At 43.1% G+C, this 27,411-nt stretch overlaps 1 protein-coding gene across 5 annotated transcripts in view; it reads left to right on the top strand.

Moving 5' to 3' along the window:
• Positions 1-27,411, top strand: part of FOXP4 (forkhead box P4) — a 222,889-nt gene that overhangs the window by 76,338 nt on the left and 119,140 nt on the right. For all 5 annotated transcript variants that reach the window (XM_053244009.1, XM_053244007.1, XM_053244011.1 and 2 more), the window contains exon 3: positions 17,161-17,250. In XM_053244009.1, coding sequence (XP_053099984.1) covers positions 17,161-17,250 — 90 coding nt within the window. The remainder of the gene's footprint in view (positions 1-17,160; positions 17,251-27,411) is intronic.

The following is a 27,411-nucleotide window of genomic DNA, read 5'->3' as shown; positions in this document are numbered from 1 at the left end:
CCTTCTCCAGAAATGCAGTGATTGGTGTGGATTAAAAATGAGGAGTGAGGGCAGAGGCAGCAGATCTTGAAAATATCTCTAATCGTAGGTTAAGGATTTTTGAAATGGAAACATAATTTTTATAAAATAGTCATAGCTCTTGGTTCTTGGTGCGTGTATGCTGAATAGGCATAATATAAAACTTTTCTTAGCTAAACTTCCAGTAGAAGTTGGCTCTCTCTTTTTTTGTTTTTTGCTATACACTGTTGAAAATTATCACAAGATTTTGTCAAAACTTTTAAACTTCAAAAGGTCTGCTATTTCTTCATCCGCTACTTTGCAATGCACCCTAATCTGCTATTGCTCCTAGTTGCTTTAGATTTGGTCAGAAGGTAACTGGGTGATCTCAGAAAGGTATATGAGATACAATGAGAGAGAGATAGGATTCATTGTATCAGACTGATACGACACACATGCTTTACACAAAAGGTTGATTTTTACTACTTGGAACATCATTAACAGAATCTGAAATTTTCTACTGTTCTACCAATGTTTGGATGGAGGGACAGTTCACCGTTTGAGGCCTCAGTTCAGTAAATGACATACCTAAAATGTGGAGATTGCAAGTATATTTAAACAAGATGGAGATATTGATCATAGTCTATGGTAATCTGTAAAAGGAATTAGTGAGGTTTGCAGCCTAATCCATTGCTTTATATGGACAAACAAATAGCAGTTATGGCTAGGAACATTAACCATCATATAGGGAGAGTCTTGAACTTTTTTTCTGAGTCACTTAGAAAACTAGCCACTGTTAATATGCTGATCAGAACCTTGAGACTAGAGCAATATAGAGTGCTCTGTGAGGTTTTCTCAAAATTGGAAGAACTCAGTTTCATCATCTTACAGAAACTTGGTTAATGAAATTTGGGAAACTGATTATAACCAAACTTGCTTCCCAAACTCTTGAACAAAGAGATACTGAGAGCTCATATATTTTCTTACTGTCTGGTTATCATTCTTTCACTGTCTGAAACATCTGAAGAGAGAGGAGGATGGCAGAGGGTGGGAGGAGTCGTCTTTTCAATATGAATGTATTTCATTTTGGTGAATAGTTTATATTTTGTGTATGTGTGCTTTGATTTTTATTAATACCTATATGTAACTGTTCATCTTATTTTTCCTGCAAGAATTTGTCAATGTAATGGGAAATCATGGTTTCCTATTATGTGAAGTAGCTTCTAACATTCGTGAGCCTGCATGCTCTTTCGTCTTCTTCCTTACCTCCTTGGCTTGCTCCAATCAACATCCTGGTTTGTTTACACCATGAGAGTGGTTACAACTCTAGTATCCAAACCAGGGTACGAAGCCAACTTCAAACTCTGGTTTTGCATCCTGGTCTGGAAGCCAGATTTAAACCACAGTTCCTAGCTTCATGTGAGCTGTGGAGGCATGATTGAAACAAACCAGGATGTTCATATTGCAGCACTGCAATAGAGGTGAAAGAGGGAGCGTACATCTTCTGGTGAATTAGCATTCATGTAATGAAAAACCATGGTTTCCCATTACATCTGAACAGACTAATAAATTAAAGCCACCTACATTCTTTCAAGTTTATCTTCTGATTATGGTGGGCCACCATAATCAGATTTGTTAGCACTCCAGCTTACCATAGTTATCCAGAAATGATTCTAGTTTCTAGCTTTAAATGTTAAAGGTAATAAGTTATTGGGTCCTGGACAACTTCCTCCCCTGTCATGGTTGATGTGGTCAGATGTTTTATAGCAATTTGTCTTAAGAAAAATTAAGAGTAGGACCAAGAGAACAAGTACAACTCTTGGATGAAGAGAAACGTTTGGTGCTGCTCTCAATATATTATGTGCATATGATAAAGATTTGTAGAGATGATTCATTGGAAACTTCTGTGGCTTTTTCCAGACGCTTTACAAAGCCAGAGACTAGAAGCAAAGGAAGACCACCTTATTTTAATACCTGTCTTACCTGTGTATGTCTTCACAAAGTGCTCCAGCTTTTTTCGGACAGTGCCAAACACTAGGTCTTCAACCTGGCCTCAAGTCACTTCTTCCAGTTCTTAGTTGAAGTGGCTGGCATTTCCCTCCTGTGCTGGAGCTCATCATTATGGGTTAAGTGCATGCTTGACATCATTGTAGTTTTAACTTCCTGCTGCCAGGAGGTGCCTAGACCCAAGTTCCAGTCCTGTCTTCACTTGGAACATGGCAAAAAAGCGGGATGCATGCCAAATAGGGGAAATAGGGTGAAAAAACACCATGCAAAGGTAATGTTCAGGGACCAGAAAATGACTATTGGTAGCGGAACCTCTACTAATACTGGAAAAATAACCAGAAATTCATATGGAGGAAAAAAGGCAATAATATCTGTGAAACAAGTTCAAGATGCTATATTAGAATCAATAATCCAGTAAACTGGAACGAGTACCAATGGTCTGACAACAATTCAACGCATTCACATACCCAAATATTTGAACTCTAGTAGTAAATAAATGATTATAGCAAAGAGTGAATATACATATAAACAAACACATGGACAAACTGCAAATGTATATAAGTCCATATGTGAAGTAATAACTTGGAACACAGCATATGGAAAGGGCTCTTACAAATTTAGGCCTTCAAATCTAGTCTCTTCTTTTCTTCTGCTCTTATCTCTCCCCCTGCCCCCATTCCCCTTGGATTGTGCCAGGGTGGGAAAGGAGCGGCCTAAGCCCATTTTTAATGGGGGGGGGGATCCCTCAAATCTTTTTTTCTTTTCCAGTTTGACTAATTTGGCATAGCCCTTTGTTTGAGTCTTTTTACTTTTGGTTTCCCTTTTCTCCACTCATGGAAAGAACACAAGCTGAGTATCTCTGGGGGGGGGGGTCCTTTCTGAAGGTCCCTCTGTGACCACAAAGCCCACTCCCCAGCAGCCTTTTAGAGCAAAATTGCTCTCACCGGTCCCCCTCCATACGTGGAGATGAAGCAGCCGTGAGTCTGCAAAAAGCCTCCAAAAAATCCAAGCACCTTAAGGAGGATGCTTAGCTGCTGAAAAAGACAAGATTGCCCATTTCTGAGTGTCTTATTAAAGATTTATGCAGGTGCACCAAACCGCCCCTGAAAAGTGGCACAGCGTAGAGCAGCAAAAAACGGGTGGACTGCCAGGGCCATGTGGGCAATTCCCTGGTGTCCAGTAACATCACCTCTGGGGTGATTGGTGTTGAGGGGGAACTGGCTGGTTCATGCTGCCCCCCCCCCCCGCACCAAAATCCAATGCTCCATGAGAAGGATGGCTTGGCCTCAACTCCAACTGGGCCAGACAAGCCAAATCAGCCTGCTAGTGACCAAATCTCAGCTCCACCTATGGAGGCTTTTCTGGGAATCCCACTGGACATTCCATCATCAGGCCTGAGCATCAAACTACAGATCCCAGTAAGTAACCCTGCAATCTGTGTTCCAGGGCCAGTATTGACTGTGCCACCTGATGTAGCCAATTGACTAAGACTATTTAAGGAGGAGGGTGGGTGGCTCAGCCTTGTGCAGTGCCTTAAACATGTCACCTGCGATGCCACCTCAAGACCCAGGAGCACCCACTGTACCCATGAGACCTAGACTACCCAGAAAACACTTGTCGTCTTCCTTTCCTGACCCTAGTCCACAGATGGAAGCTATTCCACCATCTGAGCATGGCCTTTTCCTACAGCAAAAATTGGTGGGGGCAAACAAAAAAGAAAAACACATCATTATTCCTCTTCTGATTCCCCCTCCCTTCCCAAACATCCCACCCTCTTCTATCTAATCCTTGCACACCCAACTTAGCCCACCCTGCACCACCTCCCCCTCTACCACAACTTAGCCTACCTATAGTGCTTCCCCTGCTACCAGCCAAGCCTAGAGACCAGGTGCCTGTCAAGCCCACATCTGAACCAGAGTCTGACACTGATTCAAACCCCACCCACCCCCACCTTCCAGACAGGTCTGACAAGGAAGAAGGGGAAGTATCAGGGGGAGGTAGCTCAGCCATCTACAATATCTGCTCACCTTCTTTTGTCCTCTGATTTTGATATTCTATTAGCGAAAGCTAAAAGAGCCATCAATGATGTGGCCCTGGCAGAATCAGTACAAGAGGCTACCAATCTGGCTCAAAATGTATTCCCTGCTGCTGACTCCCCATCTCCCACGGTCCCTTTCCCCAGCAGCTTTCATGCTGGCAGAATGGCAGCAACCGCCAGTAGGCAGCTATCCCAGAAACCACTATTCCCTGCCCCAGGATGTGACTTCCCTCCTGGCAGTACCCTGCATTGACGCCCTGGTCACCCAGATGGTGTCAGGGGTGATTCTAACTACTTAGGGGCACAATCAATTAAGATCTCCTGAGGACAGGACGTGCGGCTCCTACCTTAAGAATATCTCTGGCTATGAGCAATGTCCTACCACTAACCGTTCCACAACGGATCACAGTGAACCATGGATGCCAGTTTGAAGGGATGGGGGCTCTCACTGCCTAGGCATTCTGGCCCAGGGCTCTTGGTCACGGTAGAGGCAAACAGGAACATATACTACTTGGAACTCAAAGCAGCAAGACTTGCCCTGTTAGAATTCCAACATCATCTTCAAGGACGGCATGTGCTCCTCTGGACAGACAACATCATCACCAAGGCTCACATCAACTGCCAAGGGGGCACGAGGTCAGAGCACTGATGGAGGAAACCTGAGTTATTTTGGAAGGGCGGTATATAAATCTAAACAAACAAACCACCTTTTCCAGTGGGTGGAACTTCACTTGCTGTCCATCACATCAGAACACCTAAGCGGGACAGAGAATGATCAAGCCAACTGGCTCAGTTGAAGGATGATGGACTCGGCAGAATGGGCCCTCCAGTTGGAAGACTTCTTGATTATCTCAGCATGCCTGCGTGAGCCTCTAGTGCAGGGGTAGGGAACCTTGGCCCTCCAGCTGTTGTTGAACTACAACTACCATCACCCCCAGCCTTGTAGTTCAAAAACAGCTGGAGGGTCAAGGTTCCCTACCCCTGCTCTAGTGGATCTCTTCACCTCTCCTCTAAATCACGAGCTCCCGTACTTTTTCTCAAGATACCACTCTCCAATGGCAGAAGTTATCAACACCCTCAACACCAATTGGCCCAAATGTCTCCTCTTCTCCTATCCTTTGATGGCCATGATCAACAACATGGTCATCAGAAAGCTGATCCGAGAGCAGGCCCACCTGATCCTGGTGACCCCTCATTGGCCCAGGAGGCCATGTTTTTCCGGCATAGACAACCTGTCTACACGGTCCCCGTGGCATCTCCCAGTATGCGGGGATCTTCTATCCCAGGTGCCTATTGCGAACTCCAATCATAGAGGTGGCAGGGGATGTACCTTGGTGGCCGGGCAGCAAGGAGGGGCTCCCCTCTCCTTCACCTGGAGTTTGGCTGGCCACGGTTTGGTGAATGCCTGTGGCACAATTTGGAGTTAAGAACTGAAACCTCAGCCATTCTTAACTCCAGTTAACTTGTATGTCTGAACTGGGCCTATTTCTGATAGTAGGTCATCTCTGGCACATTCTGTTTCTTGTTTTTCCTCTTTTCTCTGTCTTGTTTCTTTTCATTTAAGACTTGTGTTTGTGCTATTGGTCCTACTCTTTCTTCTTCTTAAACAAATTATTATAAAGCTAACAAAGGAAGAAGAAGGTATCATGAAGTTTTAGTTCATTTGTAAACTGCAATATATTCTCTCTCAATATCATATTTAACTCTCTTTTTTATCTTTACCAATCTGGTTTCTGTTTTTACCACTCAGCAGAAACTAGTTTACTTTCTTATTTTCTTTGTCTAACTGATAGTAGCAGTATTCTGTTCATATTCTCCTTGATCTATCCTCTGCTTCCATCAAGAGGAAAACCAAGAATCATACAAAGGAAAGAATAATATTTTTTTTTTGGTATATGGGATTTTTCTCTTATTTCTAACCATACTCTTTTTCTTCCATCACTGGTTCTTTCAATTCTCCTCTGCCTCTTCTTCCTCCCAGCCTATTAGGGTTGTTCAAAGTTCTGTTACCTTTCTCCTCTTGCATTCTGTTTAAGACTTCATTATTTACTTTCAAATGTATTCTTACTCCAATTACAAAGAATTCCCTTGACAGTGCAATTGTATGCATATTTATGTCCCTGAAAGTCTCTACCATGTCCCTGAAGGTCTCATCCACATGCCTCTGTCTCTCTGAGCTTCTCCAGATCCACCACCTTGGTCTCAAGGGAACAAATGTGTTCCCTGAGAGCCAGGAGCTCATTACATTGAGCACACATCCATGACTTCTGCCCATGGGGCAAATAGTCATACATGTGGCACTCTGTGCAATACATTGGGAAGTGCCCCGTCGCCTGCTGACTTTCTATCTTCATACTGATTTTGTTGGCTGTTTACAGTATTTAGAGATAGTTTATTAGAAGGATAGGTCTTAACTGTAATGATCAGCTATTTAACTGTCCAAACAGCCTTTCTCAAGAATATGAGGGAGGGATTTGTACTTGCGTTCTCTTCTCCACCAGACTCCTTGTGATCACAGGGGCTTGTTCCAGGCTCCCCCGCACACTTCCTGCTAAATTCCTGCAAAACTCCAACATCCTGTTTGCTATCCCTGTTCGCTATGCTCTCGGTCCTTCACCTCTTATGTAGAGAGTAGGCTTCCAACTGAGACGCAGGTTGTGGGTCAAAGGAATGTCAAAGGAATGTGGGGCCTCCTACAGCCCTAGCTGACACCCCCTCCAGGCAGGGACAAACAAAAACACTGGGGTTTGCTAGCCCTGGCAAATAACACACATGCGTACACAGACTTATCCCTTAAAGATAAACCAGCCCCTCAAAAGCTCAAAGGAATGTCAGTGGGTACTATTCCCTAAAAAGTGTTATTAGTATTGCAATCTTTTTTTTACTTGTCTATATTGAAATTTGTTTGGCTGTTTCCTTCAGTTCACTTTTAAAAAAAGTTTTATTTCTATCTAAATTTGATTTTAAGACTATTGGACAGGTTCTGTCCTTTTATGTGGCTTGTATGTATTAATTGAACTTATTTATGACTACCTGATTTTGTTACATGAGTGAATGTCAAATCATGATTGTGGTTCCTATGATCTTAAGTTGCAAGGCCAATAATCTAAAAGCTGCTGTAATGTGCCTGATTGTATTTGAAATAACCAGAGTTGACCACTTGTCTTGGCTATACACATAGTGTAGAAAGTGATTCTAAGGTACTTAAAAAGTTCACTTGCTTTTAGTACTGGGGCTTAACTAGGCCATGTCCTTCCAAATTTTACACTTTTAGACAAATTGTAGGGATAGTCCTGCAATCCTGTACCAAATTGTATTGTCTTTATGTGATCCTTCCCAAATGCCTCATAGCATTATATCAGTTTCCCATGTAACAGGATGGGGAGTTTCTTGCTGCTGTAGAGCTTTGCCAGTTTAACGTCAGAAAGGGAAATTGAAGAAATACAACATTCATACACTTGTATGTCTGCGTGCGCACACACTCTCCCTCCCCTCCCTCAGTATGAGGGGAGTTGTTTGCTGTAGATAGCACAGAGAGTTAAATAAATAATTAAATAGTTGAAAAATTGAAAAACTGGCAGGCTTGTTTTGTGTTCACTTGAGGGGTGTGCAGAACCAGTTCGATTGTTTCAAACTCTTTACTGGACCAGCCTCAAAAATAAAAAGGAAAAGGAAAGGAAAGAAAAAAGGTAGTCGAGTTCAAACTTGACCAGGCATGGTCCAATATAGACTAGTTCAACCCGGTTGAAGAGCTATACTTCTAAAGGGGAATCCAGTGAGGATTCTTCTTTACATGCAAAGGGATTGGGGAATCCTTTAAAAGTATTCTAAGGGTGGCCTTGTGGGGGCAGCAATGACGAGAGGGCACCTTACTGGCTGTGTGGTGGCGTCTCCCCCCAACCCCACTGGCGTCTCCCCCCCAGCGGTGTGGGCTGGCAGTGGCCTGGTTCCAGCATCCCTGGAGGCTGATAGCGGGCTGCTGCCAGCCCGCAATGCTGGAGGGGAGTACCTGTGGGGTTTAGAGGAGTTGCCACCACCGTTTACAATGATGAAGCTGGCAAGGTGCCTTCTCGCTGCCCCTCCAGCCACCCTTAGAACACTTTGAAAGGGTTCCCTCACCCCTTCACTTGTAAAGAGGAATCACCAGATTCCTCTTTACAAACATAGCCTTCGAACTGGGTCATACCAGTTTGAAGTGCCTGGACCATCGGCCAGTTGGATCAAACTGGCTTGTGGACTGGCGGTTCAGTTAAGATTTGGTTAGAATTCGAACTGAACTGCCTGAACCAGTTCCGTGCACACACCTAGTTCATGGATTATTGATTTTTTTTTTTAAATTTAAAAAATAATTGTTAGGCTAACTACATTTTTTTAAATTTTCCCATCTCTGTAAAAACTTTTTATGATGGTTTTTGGGTTCATTTTGTTTGGTAAATAATGACTGGGGAGTTAATTGTCTGTCCCTTCCTTTTTTCATTATTGTTACGAATATGATGACTATTTATATAAAATAAAATAAATATTCAACAAAAGTTCTCAAAGTGAACTTTTGCATAGATATGAATTTAAAAAATGACTCCCTGTCCCCAAACAGTTCACAATATAAAAAAGAAACATAAGATAGACACCAGCAACAGCCACTGGAGGGTGGATAGGGCCAATTGCTCTCCCTATGTTAAATAAAGAGAATCACCACTTTAAAAAGGTGCCTCTTTGCTCAGTTAGCTCATTGTTGTGCTGAGTAACCTTTGTCTTCTATTTTGTATTGATCTGTTGTCTTATGCTGGCTGTCTTTGTGTGCTTGCTTGCTAAAACGAATAAATATTGAAATAAATAAGTGGCAGGAGCATTGCTCTGATAAAGTGGAGAGTTGCTAGTGTCTGGCACTTCTTGGAGAGGATGTGCACAAGGTAGTTGTGTACTGATTTAGTGTAAAGTGTGTTGCTTTTAGAGAAAATCTAATCTTGTCAGTCATTGCAAAATATTATGCAGTGACTGGACCGAGAGGAGTGTGTGGCTGGTCGCCAGTGACATTGCAAGCATCAGTGCCAGTAATGTTTGCACAACAATCTTCAAGACAGGATAATACGTGCTGGAGATGTTATTGGTGGTGACATTGCATTTTCCCTGCATAGCAAAGTAGTCCTAGGGAAAGTGGGCTTGCCTCATGAGTGGTGGACTAGTTACTGACAAAGTGCTTGTATCCCCAGCAACTATTATTTATTTGTTTTTTAGTGGCTAACTTTTTGTGCAGCAGAAATTTGATATTAGGGACCCACTGGGGCTGCTGTGCAACATGAAAGGCAGCCCTGAAGGTGTGGTGCAACAAATACAGCAAATATTTATATACTGCTTTTCAATCAAAATTCCCAAAGTGGTTTACAGACAGAAATAAATTTGTTTGTTTGAAATAAATAAATAAATAAAATGGATCCCTGTCCCCAAAGGGCTCACAGTCTAAAAAAGAAATGTTAAAAAGACATGAGCCACTGGAGGGATGCTGTGCTGGGGTTGTATAGGGCCAGTTGCTCTCCCCCTGCTAAATAAAGAGAATTGCCACTTTTAAAAGGTGCCTCTTTGCTCAGTTAGCAGGGGACTGCTCAGTTAGTAGGGGATGGTCACAGAATCTCGACAGGGCGGTCACAGAAGCTGTGAAAGTGATTCCACACCTGTTCTGTTATGCAAGGCCATCAGGACTGCCTTTCACATTGTGCAGTAGCCCTAGTGGGTTAGGGATGTGGGAATTGGCTCAACCTCAAGCCAGTTTGGCAGTGAACCTGGCTGCCTCAAGTGCTCGCCATCAAGCTGAACTCGCTCCTCCATCCCCCAGCCAGACCAGGGGTTCTAATGAAAACAACTTTAACTACTCACTGTCTCCGGGGGATGTTGCTGTAGCTGTGGGACATTCTCAGACATTCCCACTCCCCATGCCAGCCTAGCCCCAGTCTTAAACAGCCCAGTTCAGGTAGTCTTGGGCCAGTTTGGGGTTGTTTCTGCCCCATTCTTGACCTCTTCAGGCTGGCCGTGGCCACTTTGGGGGCCGCCATGCATGCACACTGGCCATCTGCATGACCCTGTCATACAGATGGCCAGTGCGCTTGCATGGCGTCCTCCCAAATGGCCCTTGTAAGCATGAAGATGGCCAAAAATGGGCCAAAAACCACCAGAACTGGGCCATTTTGAGACTGGGGGAGGCCGGTGGGGGGAGGGGAACCGCTGGAGGACCCTCCACCCGCCAGCAGCAGTGTCTTCCAGAGGTGGTGAGTTCTTTAAAAAAATTATTCTCGTTAGAACCTCTGGATCAGCTTGAATGTGAGCCAAGCCGAGGGGGGGGGTCTGTTAGGGGGAGGGGCATAACCTCTCCAGTTTTGTGCACACCCCTATTAGGTCAAATGCGAGCCCAGCTGGGGGGGGGGGGGGCATAACCGAACATGCCAGGTTCTGTTCATGTCTGGTTCAAACTCGAACCAAACCAGCCATCCCAGTTTTGTGCACACCCCTACAGTGGCTCCCTAATGCCGATATTCTGCTGTGTGGGATGTCAGCCACTATTTCTAACATTTCTACACTGCCTTCCTATGAAATCATTGACGCGGCTACTTAGTAATGGCTATGTATATATTTGCTGTGTGATACAACAGTTTTCTGGAACAGCACTTCAAGTACCTGGCAGTCTCTACTAGGGATGTGCACGGAACCGTGGCAGGGCGATTTGAAGGCAGCGGGGGTCTCCCTTTAAGAGCAAGGGGAGGGTGCACTTACCCCTCCCGCCTCTTCCCCCCATCAGCATCAGGTTTTTTAAAAAGCCCATTGGGGCAGCAGCATACCTCCCTGCCGTCCTGTTGCCCTCGTCTTCCAGATAGGACCAGAAGCGACTTCCGAGGGCAATGGGGTGGCAGGGAGGTATGCTGCTGCTCCGATGGGCTTTTTAAAAAACTGATGCCAGCAGGGGGGAAGTGGTGGGAGAGGTAAGTGCACCCTTCCCCTGCTCTTAAAGGGAGACCCCTGCCACTTTCGAACCGGCAGAACAACCGGTTCCGTGCACATCCCTAATCTCTACCTCCATGTCAGGGTATTGCTGTTATCTGTGTACTCTTGAGAAGAAAGCATCTTGTTTGTTCTATATACCTAACGGGGCAGGAAATTAACAGCTTACCTATTCTGAACTATAGGTTGATGCTATTAGGGTGCTGATTCTCATCGATATTGCAACTGCCTAACTGAAATGAAAGGTTCCTAATCATGCTTACGTGTTTCTGCCTGCTTCACACTGTGGGGGTGGGGCGGGGGAAGGCTTTCTTTCTAAATTGACTGGAAGTGATCAACCAGTTTCCTTATTGTCAAGTGGTTAGAAAAGAGAGTGCTGTCCATAAGAATGTAAATCTTTGATTGGTTTTGTGTTTTATTTGTAATAATTGTGGGGAAGTGTTGCTACTGTGTTGGAAGTGGCTTACAAAAAGTTTGACTGTCTTGGAAAAACACTAACCGCCACCCATGTTGCTGCCTCCTTGCAGCGAGTATTTCTCTCTCTCCCATGCCTGATTGTAGCCTTGTTGAGGTGCAGGGGGGAGTGCAGGCTTCTGTGGGTGAGCTGCATAGTTGTCTCAGGGAGGCCCCAGTGTGAGACTGTAAGGCCATGTCATTTTCTCCCTGTAAATCTTGTAATTTCGTGCTTCAGAGCACAACAAAGTGAGAGAGTCAGCAGGGAGTGAATGAAATTCCCCCTGAGAGCTCATATGGGGTGGGCCTCTTACATTCGGTCTGCAGTTCCCTTGGCTCTCATGCACCATGCTGTGCATCCCCTTAATCGAGCAGCGGGCCTCATGCTGCCTCCTGCGTACCAGCCTGGCTTGGTGCCCTCTTGACATGTTCCGGCACCCGTCACGAGCCGTATTCTTCTTGCACAAGCCACTACCAGCTTAATAAACTCACACAGACTTTACAGGGTTCCCAAAGCCCATAAAACAGAGGGCTGTCCCTACTGTCCCCTTGTGAACAAAGCTCCTGTTGTGTAGCTAATGCAATTAAAATGGGGTCTATTGGAGACTTCATACAGCTAGCTGCGGCATCGCCATCTCATCTGGCAAGCTGTCCTTCCATTCAGTGAGGCATTTGTCCTGTAGCACAGCTCTTTTTTTTCTCCTGAGTTTGCCTTGGACACCTCTTGGCAAACTTTGGCAAAAAATTGTAATTTAATAAAAATAGTATCCCCACTCACCATCCTCATCCACAACAACACTCGGAAGTGGCTTTATAAAGTGCTGGAGACTTTGGGAGGCTCCTGTCAGAGCGTTTGGTGAAATAAGACTCCTGTAAGACTACAGCTTGATGCTTACTCTGTGTTCCGAGAGAAGTTGCCACCTCTTCCTGAGCTTGTGTTTCTTCATTTGTCAAATTGTCTGAAGTACTTCACAATGATCCTTGAACCTACCTTTTGCATTTTTGTGTTTTTCCTTGTGAGGTCAGTAATATTATAGGAGCCCACAGTTTAGTCAATGAGGCCACAGAGCTGAATGGATTCAATCCAGGTCACACAGCAGGTCAGTACAACGGTGTCATGAATAAAATCCAACCCTTTTGAATTGCAATCAAATCTACTGTTCCTTGGGGAAACACAGTCCTTGGGCAAAAGTTGCTGCAAAATGGAAGCTGTTAAAGGGCAGCAGGCTGTTCTGTACACATTTGGAAGTGGGTAAAAGTCTGTCTGAGCTGCTGCCACAGGTATTTAGAAGCCAGATGATGCAACGGAAACTTTAAACCTGTTGAATTTTGAATGGGATTTCATTGTGACTATTTTCTTTTGTCATGTTGCCTGATGCCTGTCTAGTAGACAAATCCAAGGGAACTTTACTTTCAGAGCAATGCAAAAATTGGCTACTGATCTTTTTTCATGTTTCCATGTGACTTTTTTTTTAGCTTTTAGTATTTTAAATTTTGAACCTCTGGTATTTTTGATCGTGTGTGTGTGTGTGTGTACGTACACACACAGACACAGACACAGACACACACACACACACACAAATATCAATTAAATGCAATTCTGGTGGTTACCTGCCCTGTATGTATTTTAAGCTCAATCTTGAGTTTTTCTTTAATATTGGCTGTGTGCTGCATTTCTTAATGCAAGATGTGTAGTTACATTGTGTGTCTAATAGTGCTATTGGAAAGCTTTTAGGAATGCTTGTGTGATGGGGAAAGTATCAGCATCTTGTCTGCTTTTTAGCAGTGAGCTGCTTCTGAACCTGTATGTAACAGGTTAAAAGTTGCACTTTTTAGTGTTTAGTGAAACGTGCCTCATTTTGACATCTGTGCACTGACTTAACTTAAAATGAGATATGTTTAATGTCCATCCGAAAAATGTATACATGCACACACTGTACTTTCAATATGTAATTATATTTAAATACACAGTATATCTGTGACCTATAAGCAGCATTCTTCACAGATTATATTGAACATTACAAACATTAAAATATGCTTTAAGTATTGCATATACTTTTTACTTATGTAGTGTAGTGCATACATTCTTGTTTGTAATTATTCTGTGTATGGTGAAGTTACTGTATTTGTAGAGATCTGATTCTTACTATGATCTTAGATGGGGTCTAGGTATGAGACACATTCAGAGGTGTGATTGGTGTGAAACTCCTGTAGATATCTTTGCACTAGTGTATTCAATTCTGCATTACACTCATGTATATTTAAATTACAAAACTTTATTGTGCACTCTTTTAAAGTTGTGCACCAGTCTTATTCATAGCTACAACAATGTGATCTCTGTCTTGCATTTACATGTGGCGATGTATGCAGTTATGCTGCATACGGCTAAGTGTGCACAGACTAATCTGATCCATGTGTAGAAAATCAGCTGCTCCTCTAAACAGAGAGAGTACGGTACAGTATGTAAGGTTTAAATGCCTGACGGAAAGTAACTTTGTTCTTTATAGCTGGAAATGTGGAAAATTAACAAGCGGCTCTTTCTCTGGGACACACCCTGCAAGTGCCTCTGCTGACTGGGGAGAGCACAGCCGCCCTTTGGAAGCCAGAGCCTTGATTTACGGCTGCGGTGTTGACAGCTCAGTGGAACCCACATGCTGTTTGCAGCACCGCCAAGCTGGGCTATGACCCGTCGACCTCTACCCCTGTGCTCCCTCCTCCTGTCTCTGTGCTGTAATAAAAACCTGTCTTGCAGGCAGGGCTACAATGACTTTGTTGTTCAGAAATGTACCCAAAAAAAATTGAAATTCTTCTCAAAGCAAAAATAAGGAACGTATGAGGAAGCGGGGCTTTGGGAGCAGCCGCTTTTGATACCACAGGATTGTTTGTATTAGAGGTTATTCTCTGCTTGCTGCCTGTTCTTGGCTCCTGAATGAAACCCCTCTCCTCCATGGAAGCACAGGGTTGTTGTTGTTTTTTGTCCCCCCTCTGGGGTGCAGCCTCTCTGATCTGACACACTGGAGTGCATTTTTTTTTCTTTCTCATGTACTTTTATGAGTTTTATGTCTTCATGCACACCTTTCTTTTTCTCCACTTCTTTCCTCCCTGCTCCACATTTTATAGTCATGTTTATGCAGGTGATATTGAGCTAAGGCTCAGGGGCATAATTGTGTTCACTTTTATTTTGGTGTTCCTTAGTCACTTGAAATGTTAGGAGATGTTACAATTAATTTGTGTACATGTTCAAGAGACTTGGATAATCTAGTCCACTCCTACTTGAGGGCAGTAGATGCACTAGCCGCTTGATGTGTTACGCAAACTTAACTTTTAGGTTCTGTCAAGAACTCAAATTGAACAGGAGGATAATGAAAATGCTATACCCAGAATATAGGCAGTCCCCGATTTACAAACACCCAGCTTACAAATGACCCATACTTACAAACAAAGCTCTATACCATATTAAATTAATGAAGCCCCCAATTTACAAATGCCAATCTGCACACACAAACAAGCTGTCCCTCATAGGAACTATATGCATTCCAAGTTATGAACATCCAACTTACAAACAGACATTTGGAACACCACCCCTTTGTAAGCTGGGGACTCCCTGTATTAGCTTTGCCGATAAGTCTACAAAGCATACTAGCCTGACTAGACCTACACTTGAAAAATGGATTTTTCTGTTTAGGCCCTGGGAGGTAATTTCACTCTCCACAGATGACCAGGTCTGTGGATTTTTGTTTCAGGGTTGCAGAATATTCCAAACCAATACCTGTTCGTTTTAAGAACTAACCATGGGGACTCATGACTTCTTCTTTAAACTGCTCTCATCAGTAGATTGAAGGTCAACTTTGCTTCTCTTTATTCAGATAAAAGCTGCTTATTAATTTAATAGCTTCATTTTGTCCTGGACAATCAACAGACTTTGATCCATAGCCATATGCTGTCAACCTGCCGTACATACTAAGCCCATCTGTGAAAGACCTGTGTATAACTCGGTCCTCCAGTTGCAGCTTCCTGGCAATTTCCACAATACAGCAGTATGTTTTTTAGTACTGTAATTACAGGAATAGTGGCCAGAATGCTGAATTGTGACACATGGAGGGCCTGGGTCACAGTTTGCATTCATATGCAGACTAGATTTCTGGGATGCCTTCACTCCATCAAGCAGAGGAAGACTTAGACTAGATGAAGCAATTCCCAGTTCTTTTAAGACTGAAAGTTAGTCTGATTACACTGAAGGTGTACACACAACCTTCTTTCCTGAGGGCAGGATAGCTCCTGCCTTCCCCTACATGCTCACCACTCCCACCCTGCTTGCTACACCGTGCTCCTACATGGGCACTGCTGCGGTGAGCGGCACAGCAAGAGAGGCCGGGGAAGGACATCCGGCCTCCGGAAAGCCCACAATGCACTATGCTGCTCACATGGTGCACTGAAGACATTCTAGAGGCTAGAGTGCTCCTTCCCCTGGCCTTTATGGTATATTGGGCTGCCAGCAGCCCGAATGGGGTGGTCGTGCTGCCACACGACCACGTCCTGGGGTAAGAGGGCATGTCTGTGCCCTCTTCCCTTTTAGGCCAGGTTAAAAACCTGGACTGCCCGGCAAAGCAGCACCAGGATTGGGCCTGATCCCAGCACTTAACATGAGCAGCCTGACCCAGATAGGGCTGTTCAAGCCCAGGTAGGGCTATTTGTGAGAATAGCCTTATTGACTTTTACTCACTACTCTGTTGAAACCATTGATGACTGCTTTAACCCCTAACTCTACATCATCCCAATGTTGCTAAGGGATTTGAATAGAAAATGGGCACAAAGAAAACATCACTGAGTCTATCAAAGCAGGAAATTTAGTTTGGTTTCTTGGGATCCTTCTGGGTTTTTTTAAATTGTTTTAAAAATTTATTCTGATATAGTCTGCTCGTACATGGGGCTCCCAGTGGTCTTCCATCCAGGTTGCTGATAATGTCTCCGCCTGCTTTGCTTTTGTGAAGGTTGTAGCATTTGAGATTTCCAGACCATTCACTGGACCCTGACCTTACCAGTGTTGAGGATATATTCTTTCCTCCTCTAGCACAAGTGGAAGAGTAATGCTAACAGAAATGCATGGCTTCACAGGGGATCCTGCTATTTGTGGTGTTGCTTTGCCAGTCGTATGGTTTAAAATGTAGCACTTTGGCAAGTATTACCGACAGGTCAGATAACATGTGAGCAATAATTGCTTTTCAAAGTTGATGGCGTATAAGATTGCCAGCAACTTGCATTGGGGGAGGGGCTGTAACTCAGTGGCAGAACAAGTGCTTTGCATGCTGAAGATCTCAGGTTAGATCCCTGGCATCTCCAGGTAGCAGTTGTCTGTCAAGGACACCTGTTGAAACCCTGGGGAGCCACTGCCAGACAGTATAGACCAGGGTTTCTTAACCTTGGGCCCCCAGATGTTGTTGACTACAACTCCCAGAATCCCCAGACATGGCCTTTGTGGCTGGGGATTCTGGGAGTGTTAGTCCAACAACATCTGGGGGCCCAAGGTTAAGAAACCCTGGTATAGACAGTTCTGACTTAGGTAGACCAACAGTCTGCTCAGTATAAGGCTGCTTCGTGTGTAAATATAGGAGTCTGAAAAAGAGACACTAACTTTTTTCCCCTTCCCCTTCCTCTTGTTCCATATCTCTTCACTCCAGGCTCTCCAAGTGGCACGACAGTTCCTTCTGCAGCAGGCAACAGGGCTGACCTCTCCCAGCAGCAATGAAAATAAGCAGCCAGCCGTCCAGGTGAGGGGCAGCAATAAATTGGGTGCTCCTTTTCTGATTCTAATAGGTGTGAGGATGAGAATTTTCCTGCAAAGATGCAGCTATGCTCTCTGTCTGGTTTCCAAAGGTGCCACTGATCCTTTGAATGGACCATGTTGGTCTTTTAGATAAAGTAGTAACAGACGTGTACCAGTACTTCTGACTTACAGTGGACTTGTATTTCTAGTATCCCTAGAAATTCTGTCATTGCATTGTCATTATGAGGTAGGACCCTGCTGCTGTTCCCATTACACAGATAAGGAACAGAGACACTATGAAGGTGGAAGCAGATGCTTTGCCTAAGATGCCAGAGCCTGTGGCAAAGTTGAGAATTTAATTTATATTTCATGTTCCAAGCTAGCACTTGCCTATTGCTTTTTCTTTTTTTGGTCAATGATTGATGGGCCTTATGCTCCTGAATGTCTTTTTTCATAGTTTTTTTAAAATCATGTGATACATGCTTCTCTCTCTCTCTCTCTCTCTCTCTCTCTCTCTCTCTCTCTCTCTCTCTCCTCATATAGCTCTGCTTTTAAAAGTATAGCAAATAGAATGCCATTTTCTAGATCTCTGCACTTGTTGTGGTGTTTTGCAGAATCCTGCAGAAATGAACACACTGAGACTTCCTATCAAGGAAGAAGGCAAAAACATCTGCATCATCTTGAACTGAGGCTGGCATTCATATTGTTTGCATGTAGCTTTGCATTTACTTTTGCTGATAGAGACTTCCAGCTAGAGTTTAGATAAGACACTTATCCATTTGGTTCCCTCTGTTGTACTATTTTAAGCATTTGATTCAGAGCAGTGGATTGGATGGTGAGGCACAGAAGTGTAGAAGTGCTTTTTTTTTTTTAATTAGAAGTGTTGTTAGGATTCAGAAACTGCAGAAGGGCATTTGTACTGGGAAAGGTGCCAGAAGAGGTGATTTCTATGGTACTCTGGACAAGACAGAATCAGTAGCACTAGTCTCAGTTTCTACACACAGTTTTCACCTATAAGAAATTGAGGTGCTGGTTTCCAGTGCTCTCATTCCAGGATTAAGGTTTTGAGCTTGGTCCCTTAAAGACTGAAACTAGAGTAGTTAACTAGTGAGCACCTGGGCCATGCATGTCTCTATTTGAGGTGGGATTGAAGTGCTTCGTGGGAAAATAGTCCTCTGCAGCATTTGACAGGGGCTTAGGTAGCAATTTAGATGTCACTACTCAAGTCACTTAAAGTTAGTAGAGTGCCAAACTGATGTGGACTCACCTCTTTATGTCACAGATCAAAAGAAAATTGGTGGCCACTACATAGTGCTCATGTGCATCAGTTCTGTATGGGATGCTTTATATTTGAGATGTGGTCATGAAAGTGAAATGCCCACAAAATGTTGGAATATAAGTAGAAGTCTTGCTATAAAGATGAGCCAGAGCTAAATGGCTGGGTCAGCACCAACTTTCCTTTTCCTTTACCATCAGCTGCTTCTTCTCTCCATCACTTTGGAGAGAGTGGATCTCTGTCCACTGCCCTATCTGTACTTTCACCTGTGCCATCTTCCCCTCTTTCCTTCAGTCCTGTTCAGTTATTTCCCATTCCTGTGGCCTTGTCAGTGAAATCTGCATAGCTAAACCACAGAGCTCAGGCTTTGCATGCATAACATCCTAGATTCAGTTCCCACCATCTCCTGCTATAAACCATTTTAGGTAGCAGGCCCAGAAAATACCTCTGAGTAAGACGTTTGGGAGCTGTTGCCAAAGAAGACAATACTGAATGGACCAGTAGTCTAATTCCATATGGCAGCTTCATATGCTCCTATCTGCATTGCCCCTTCCTGGCTCTGTTTCTTGAATATGTCTTAATTCATTGCATTTGAAAATGTAGAGGGAAAGATTTGTTGTACTGTGCTGATGTCATATCTGTCTAAACATGCAAGTAGGGCAGTTAGGGGTATTTGGTGATGTCATAACTGTTGCTCATTCTGTAATGAAAGCTTGTTTCTTACTACAGAGGGAATTTGGATCTCTCTTTCCCTCTCCCCCCAGCTTGAAGGTCAGTTTCTCCATATTCAGTAGATTCTTCTTCATTGATTTTTCTAGTCCTGTTTATGGAAATGTCCTGTGCAGACCACAGGTAGGATCTTCTAAAAAGCTTTGAAAAGAAAGGGTGATAGCTCCTTCATCCATCCATGGTAGTCTCTGCATGGGTGTAGGAAGTGGAGCTAGCAGCTTCCCACTCTGTTCCATCCCCTGACTCTGTTCCATCCCATCCATGATGTAGGACATGACTAACAGAAGTTGTGATTCTCTGGACAATCTTGTACTGCTGGGATAGAGGGTGGATATATGATGGCACAGAACACCCAGTGAAAGAGCAGTTACAAATAAGCTGCTCTGTTTTGTTCTTAATGGGTTCTTGCATAGGAGGAAATAGTAAGGAAGGTCACTGACTTGGAGGAGGAAGTAAGCAATAGTCATGTGTAGAGTCCATTCAGGACAGCTCCCCTGAAGCTCACTTTATTTCTAGCCGCCTGTTTGACAAAATCCAGAGGTGTAGACCAAATTGCCGCACTGCAGATTCCAGCAACAGGCCTCTGATTGCTGCAGAGTTATCAAAGATCTGGTAACATTTGTGAAAAGTATATCTGGACCGGCAACTTTTTGTCTGACATATCAGTGCAAAATTGCCAGTGAGAGAGGCACTGAGCAGAAATGGGAGCTCCTATTGGTAGGGTCCCTGTAGGCCATAAAGAGAATTGGGTGTACAAAAAACCTGTCCACCTGGAAGGCTAGAGCATGATTGTTGATTTGATTTAAATCACTTCACAGGAGGACACAAATTCTAATGATTTAAATCACTGATCATGAAGATCCTACTTAATCATCATTTTCTAGTAAAAGTAAATTCTACTAGTCTAATATAACCTTAATACATATTCAGAGATGTGGATTTCATTTTTAAAAGGTAGGTACACACCATAATAGGTACACACTTCTCATAATGCTGTTATATTTGGTTGTCCATTTGGTTGTTCTTGCATTTCTTTGTTGCACTGTTTGCATTTTGCACACATGCCTGACTTACCCACAGGTACAGGAACTTCAGTAAAATATTCCTGTGGGGTCACTTTTGCAACCTCCTGCCGTGATAGGTGTTTCCCTTCTAAAATGGAGGATATACTTGGAAAATTTTTCCTCAGGACTGCATGAATAGTTCTGTTCACTTTTGGTTTCACTTTCTATTCCCCTCCCCTATCTCTTGCATTTACATCCAGACTCTTCCTCCTTGCTCAGATCTATTCCATCCCCACAAATCCTTTATCCATTGGCCTCCTTTAGCCTGATTCAGAAGTATGCTGTACGAGTGTACAGATTTCTGTATACTCACACATCTGTTTGTGTGAAATACTGTACCTGTGTTTATTTAAACAGTGAACCTGGATACAGACCCTTCAAATGCATGGTACAGATAGGAAGTATACTGCTATACCTGTGATCAACATAACGTGTGCACAGATTTGTTGAACATAAAGTGTTGAACATAAAGTGTGAATGGGCCTAATGTCTTTATACTTTGCAGGAGGGGCAAGGGTGTGTGTGTGTGTATGCTTGTGTGGTGATTGATCAGGTCTGTTATCTCTCATCCCCATATACTGCTGTTAACGTTCACATAATATAATTAGGAGTTATGATAAACATTCATGATAATATCTTTGACCTAGGTTCTTTTTTATGACTTGCTTTTAAAAAATAAAATCCAATTTAATTTTTGTAAAAAATATGATTTAAATAAAAAATCAATTTTGAAAAAAAAAATCAGTTTTTAATCAACCCTGAAATTTAGGAATTGTAATTCTTGCTCTTCACCTATGGCTGGGGAAGGAACAAACACTGATAAGAGTAGCCATTGAAGAATGTGAAAGTGAGAAACTATCCTGAGTTTTAAATGGGAAACAAAGCTATTTGTCATTAAAGAACTGTAGAGAAAGTGGATCCACACATAGGGCAGCCAGTTCGCTAACATGACAAGCTGATGTAAGAGCCCCCAAGATGGCAACTTTATAGGATAGCCAATGGAAATGGTAAGTCATAAAAGGCTCAAATGATTTCTTTGACTAGTCAGTATCAAGGAGAGAACCCAATGGTGAGCACTAAGAAGACTGGAAGGAAGCATGTTGACTAAACCTCTTAAACAACATGTGACCAAAAATCCCCAAATCTCTCCATTGAAAGGTGAAAAGCTGATAATCTGAATCGGCAAGTTGAATCTGCATAATTCTGTGCAGCACAATTCTGTGCAAACAGCAAAATTATTCTACTTAACGGTTTGAAGATTTGCATGCAGTAAGATGAATGTTCAGTGTCCTCTACTCATAGGAGAATAGTAGGAACCAGGCACACAAATGGAGAAACTAGAGGTTGAGGTGCAAAATTGGATTTTATGCTTTGTGTGAGCAGTCTGGAATGATGAGAAGCTGTTGTACAATTTCTGGCCTTGTGTACGAGCTTTGGTTTGGGCAGTGAAGAATGCATGTAGCTACATACATGAGAATGCATGTAGCTTGGTCAACTATTACTTTTATGAGAACCCTTGGAAGTGGAGGAACTGGAATGGGTCATTGCTTATGGGAAACCTCCATGGTGAAGGTGCCTACCAGAGAATTCAACTGATGCTGAATTTGAGCACAAGCGAGAGAGAAAAGGTACGCAGGGTATCTTGTGCCCCCCCGGGACTCCCATAACTGAAAATATCTTTTTGTAATCTGTCAAGAGACCACTCATGGAGAAAGCAGACAGATCTTCTGAGGAAGTCTAGCCAAATGTTTGCAGTACCTGCCACATGAATTGGCACCAACTGAATATCTCTTGTAGATGTCCCAGTCTCAAAAGTGCATGGCAAGATGGCATGAGGAGGAGGATAAGGTACCTCTTGCTTGTTCAGATTTAGCTTTGTCACAACATTGTTCATAACCACCTGAATTGTAAGGCTAATGCTGAAGCTGGTTCTGGAATGAGGACATGAAGACTTGATCCTCTTGAGTGAGGGAAACAGCCTCTTGGGCCTGGCATCCTCCTCGCTAAAAGCCATTGTAGCTTTCATGTTGGTGAGATCTTCTTGCTGACAAACTCTACATCAGAATCATGATGGGTAAGGTCAGGTAACAGGATATGGGGCATCAAAACCACATATTGCACCCATTTAGACTGGATTCCTCAATAGGCTCTCTGGAAGAACAGCTCATTGTTTTTTTTCTTATTTGTAGGCAACTTCTCTGCCACCATGTGAGACATAGTGATCTGAAGAGGGCCAACAGAAATTCTCTCAGTAGAACAGGGCTAACTGCAAGTTCCCAATGAGGGGGGAGGATTTTCTTCATTTTTTTGGAACTAGCAAAGGCTTGGAATTGTAGGAATGCTTTGACTAACTATGGTGTGAAGACAGTTTGGCAGATGAGTGACCCTGAAAAGACTCTGAGCTCCAAGGCCATGGACTTAGAAATGGGCAAGTTAGAAACCAAGAACCTTGAGGGTGATGAAGGTTTTGGAGACTGGGTGTTTAGAAATAGGGTAATTTGCAGTGAGTGTTTGGAATCTGAAGCTGGACTAGAAGGCTCCAAAGATGCAGCTGTACGGCTCAAACTGATCAGATGCATTAGATGTTTATAATCGTCTCTGGGGTCAATGCAGTAGAAAGAGGTACCCAAAACCAAATTTCCAAAGCTAGAGAGATATCCAAAGGATAAGTTAAGGATGGGTAGATGACATATTCGAATTGAATGAATATTTGATGGCAAGAGCATATTTCCACATGAGAGACTGAAGACACTGTTCTCTACACTCCCAAGATCTTAGTGAGATGTTAACATAGTTTACACACTATTGAATAAATCCAAGCACACACAGCAGAAATTGTGAAGAGTCAGGAATCTTCTTGGGACAGCTGCAACCCTTCTTGAAGAGTGCTTTACTTTTCATGGGAGTGAGAGGACTGGAAGAGAAGAATGGTTTTTCTATAGAACTCTCTAACTGAGGAGAGCCCCCTTCTGTCCTCTGCAGTTAGGGGAAAAGGAAAAAAAACCAAGGTGAAAATTTAGTGGTTCTGCCTCCTTATTTCCTGTCCAGGGAGAGCTCCTATGCATAGGCAAGGAAAAGAGAGTCAGTTTCCCCCCGCTTTCTAGAGCAGGGATTCTCAACATTGGGTCCCCAGATGTTATTGGTCTTCAACTCCCATAATTCCCAGGCCCAGAGATCTTTGGTTGGGGATTATGGGAGTTGAAGTCCAATAATATCTGAGGACCCAACGTTGAGGATCCTGCCTGTGGCCTTTCTATATATGATTGCACAAAATGTCCACTTGAACTACAGTTGCAGTTATGCACCTCTTTTTCCTGTGTTCATGGTGTTGAAGAAGAAGAATAAGGTGGGCAGGCAAACTCATGCACAGACATCTAGGATGGTTTTTTAATAGCTTCTGACCAGCCACTAGAGGTTCCAAGGCTTACACTTTGATGGTGATTCACCTGCTCACTAGAGGGTCTGTTAGCACTTACCTGCCCAGCATAGTGGGAAACTGTTAGTGACTTCCCCCCATCTATAAGCTGAATAGTAGGCAGCTGATATTGCATTTGTAAAAGTCCATTAGACAAATTGGTTGAGAAGCACAAATATAGCTATTGGGTAGGGTGCTAATGGGTTGCTGCCTTCAGGTTTAGGATACTTAAAACTTACAGTACAACTAAGATGGGTTCAGAAAATGAGCATCTTGTGCTGTTATTAACCAGAATAAATTATTGATCTGCCTCAGACATTGTTAGGAGAAGTTTTGCCAATCAACTAATGTGTTATTTACCGAAATGATGCTTATATTTAGGAATTGGAACTTTTTGGATATCCATGGCACTTTTCCCTACCAAATCCCCTGGAATCTTTCCCCAACCATTGCCAACAATAATGCTCAAAACTTGAGAAATAACACTTCAGATGTGTTTCACAGTCACAGAGTAGGACTCCATTAAAGAAACCTGAGCTCACACTGGTTGGTGGGTTCACATGGGAATCACATTTTATAATGGGGTAGAATCCACACTTTGATTATCCTCATGGATTCCATAGGAGGCATTTTTTGTTTCACCAGACGAAAGGATGATGTTCCATGTAATCCCACTTTCATTATAATGTGTATGAAGGTGGAACTAGTTACAGACATTAGCAGAGGTGGAGAGCTGTTGCTGCTCCATGTCTCTTCCACACTTCTCCTCATGATATCTAGATTAATACAGTGTGTGGCATGGTGTCATACTGCCCCACCTCCACCAGGGATGGCCAATAATGTGAGGCTGGAATGGAGCAAAACACAGCATGATGACATCACATCACACATCTTGTTCAACTTTCCCCCCTTTATTTATTTATTATTTTTGTTAAATTTGTATACCGCCTTTCATTAAAACAATCCCAGATGAAAGAGACCCAGAAAGGCAGCACCTCTCTTTCCTAATGGTTGTGGTTCAGCCTTGAGTCAGTTTCAGTCTAGGTACAAAGCCTGCTCTTCAGCTGAAAATAACGAAAGTGTCCTGCTTTCAGCTTTGAATATCCCCAGAGATGTTGCCAAGATGGAGGTCATTGTGCATGTAATGCCAGCAAGGGCAGCAGGTTTGGGACATGAAAAGGGCTGCAAAATGAGCATAAATTCAGGTCTAAAGGAAGAACAGAAAGGGAAGGTGGGGGGGGGAAAGCCCAAGTGAATGGAAAGTGACAATTTAAATAGCTGTGTGGAGGGGCTCTCCCTTCAGGCTAATTAAATTTATCGGAGAACAGCAGGTTACCTTATTAGAGCCACGTGGGTTTAATTAACAAAGGAAAGTAATTAGCATGTGCTCTCCCGAAGCTGAAGGTCCCGCCTATACCAGACTGAACTGCTTCCAAAGCCTGCTGGAAATGGAGGCTGGCAATCCAGTGGATAAGGGTGTGGATGGGGAAGGCTGGCTGCCTTCTGCTTATCCGGACGCCCCAGAGAGCAAAATCCATGGGACGGTCTCAGCACTGTTTGTTCTCATTTGCTGCCTGTTGAAATATGTCTGGAATAAAACAAGGGGATTATATTGCTGTTGTTCCCCGCCCCTTCACTTCCCATGTTTTGTTTGGAACAGCGTTGCTTCAGCCTGATCTCAAGTGTATAAGCTGTCTTCTCCCTCAACCAGGTCTGTCCCATTTATTTCTCGCTTGACTGGCTATCTCTAAACCTACAGAACTGAACCTGGATAGTGTTACTTTGAAGATTTCAAGGGTATTTTGTTTTCTGATGGTCAGTACCCTAAGGGTCATATTGAGCACCATCCCGCCCCCATTCATGTCTTAAAGTTGGTTTAAGACATGGTCTTCAGAACAGCCAGATGAGAGTACAATCCTTCACAAACAGTTTTGAGAAATCCACATTATTATTATTTCTTGTTTACATAGTCAGAAAAGTGTTATTGACTGGTTTGTTTTATCCAGACATCGAGTCCTTCCCAAGGACCTGGGATGGCTGAATTTTATTGTCAATTGTTATAGATATCGTCGCAGAATATAGGCTGTTCCCAGTAAAGCTGCTTTTTGTAATTGGCTGATGGTGATTTCTGTGGCCCCTATGGTGTTGAGGTGCTCTTCAAGGTCTTTTGGAACTGCACCCAGGGCGCCAATGACCACTGGGATTATTTGGGTCTTTTTCTGCCACAGCCTTTCAATTTCAATTTGTAGAGCTTTATATTTTGTGATTTTTTCTATTTCTTTTTCTTCTATTCTGCTATCCCCTGGTATTGCTATGTTGATTATTTTGACTTGTTTTTCTTTCTTCTCGACTACAGTTATATCTGGTGTATTGTGTGGCAGATGTTTGTCTGTTTGTAGTCGGAAGTCCCATAATATTTTTACATCTTCATTTTCTTCAACTTTTTCAATTTTATGGTCCCACCAATTTTTGGCCTCAGGTAGCTTGTATTTTTTGCAGATGTTCCAGTGTATCATCCCTGCTACCTTGTCATGCCTTTGTTTGTAGTCAGTCTGTGCGATCTTTTTACAACAGCTGATTAGGTGGCCCACTGTTTCATCTGCTTCCTTACAAAGGCAGCACTTGCTGTTTGTTGTGGATTTTTCTACTTTTGCTCTTGTTGCATTTGTTCTTAGTGCCTGTTCTTGCGCAGCCAGTATTAAACCCTCTGTTTCTTACTTCAAGTAACCATTCTTAAGCCATTGCCAGGTCTTGGTGATGTCTGATTTTCCACTGATAATGTGCAAATATTGACCATGCAGTGGCTTATTTTTCCATTTTTCTGCTCGGTTCTTGACTTGTTCTTTCTTGTAGGCCTGCTTTCTTTCATTGGTGTTGAATAGTTTCGTGTTATTGACCATCTGAAGTGCATCTTCTTCACTGTCCTTGATATATTCTTCAAGGCCTCTTTTCTCCTCCACTACTGTTTGATGGACTTGCAGCATTCCTCTTCCACCTGAGCTGCGAGGGAGGTATAGCCTATGTACATCACTGCGGGGGTGCAGAGCATGATTGATGGTTATTATTTTCCTGGTCTTACGATCCAGCGTCTCTAGCTCTGCTTGGGTCCAGTCTATTATTCCTGCAGTGTATCTGATAACAAGTATAGCCCAGGTGTTTATGGCTTGTATGGTGTTCCCACCATTGAATTTGGATTTTAGGATTTTTCTAACTCTCCTGATGTATTCACTTCCCATTTTTCTTTTAACTTCAGTGTGTGCAATGTTATCAGCCTGGAGAATGCCCAAGTATTTGTCATGTTCTTTCTCTTCCAGGTTCTTGATGTTGCTTCCATTGGGCAGTTCTATTCCTTCTGTTTTTGTTATATTTCCTCTGTACATTATTAATGCAGCACACATGTCTAGTCCAAACTCCATTGCTATATCGCTACTGAATATACAGACAGTGATTCAATTTCTGACTGGGACTTTCCATACAACTTCAGATCGTCCATGTACAGCAGATGGTTGATTTTACTTGATGTTTTAGATGTTTGGTATCCGAGGCCTGTTTTGTTGAGTATTTGTGAAAGTGGGGTCATGGCGATTACAAACAACGGAGGAGATAGTGAGTCCCCTTGGAAAATGCCTCTTCTAATGCTAACCTGTCCAAGTGTCTCACCGTTGATTGTTAAGTGTGTAC

Source organism: Hemicordylus capensis, chromosome 4, assembly GCF_027244095.1.
Source record: "Hemicordylus capensis ecotype Gifberg chromosome 4, rHemCap1.1.pri, whole genome shotgun sequence".
Lineage (NCBI taxonomy): Eukaryota > Metazoa > Chordata > Lepidosauria > Squamata > Cordylidae > Hemicordylus > Hemicordylus capensis.
Note: the sequence above shows the minus strand (reverse complement) of the source record. Positions and strands in the feature narration are given on the sequence as shown.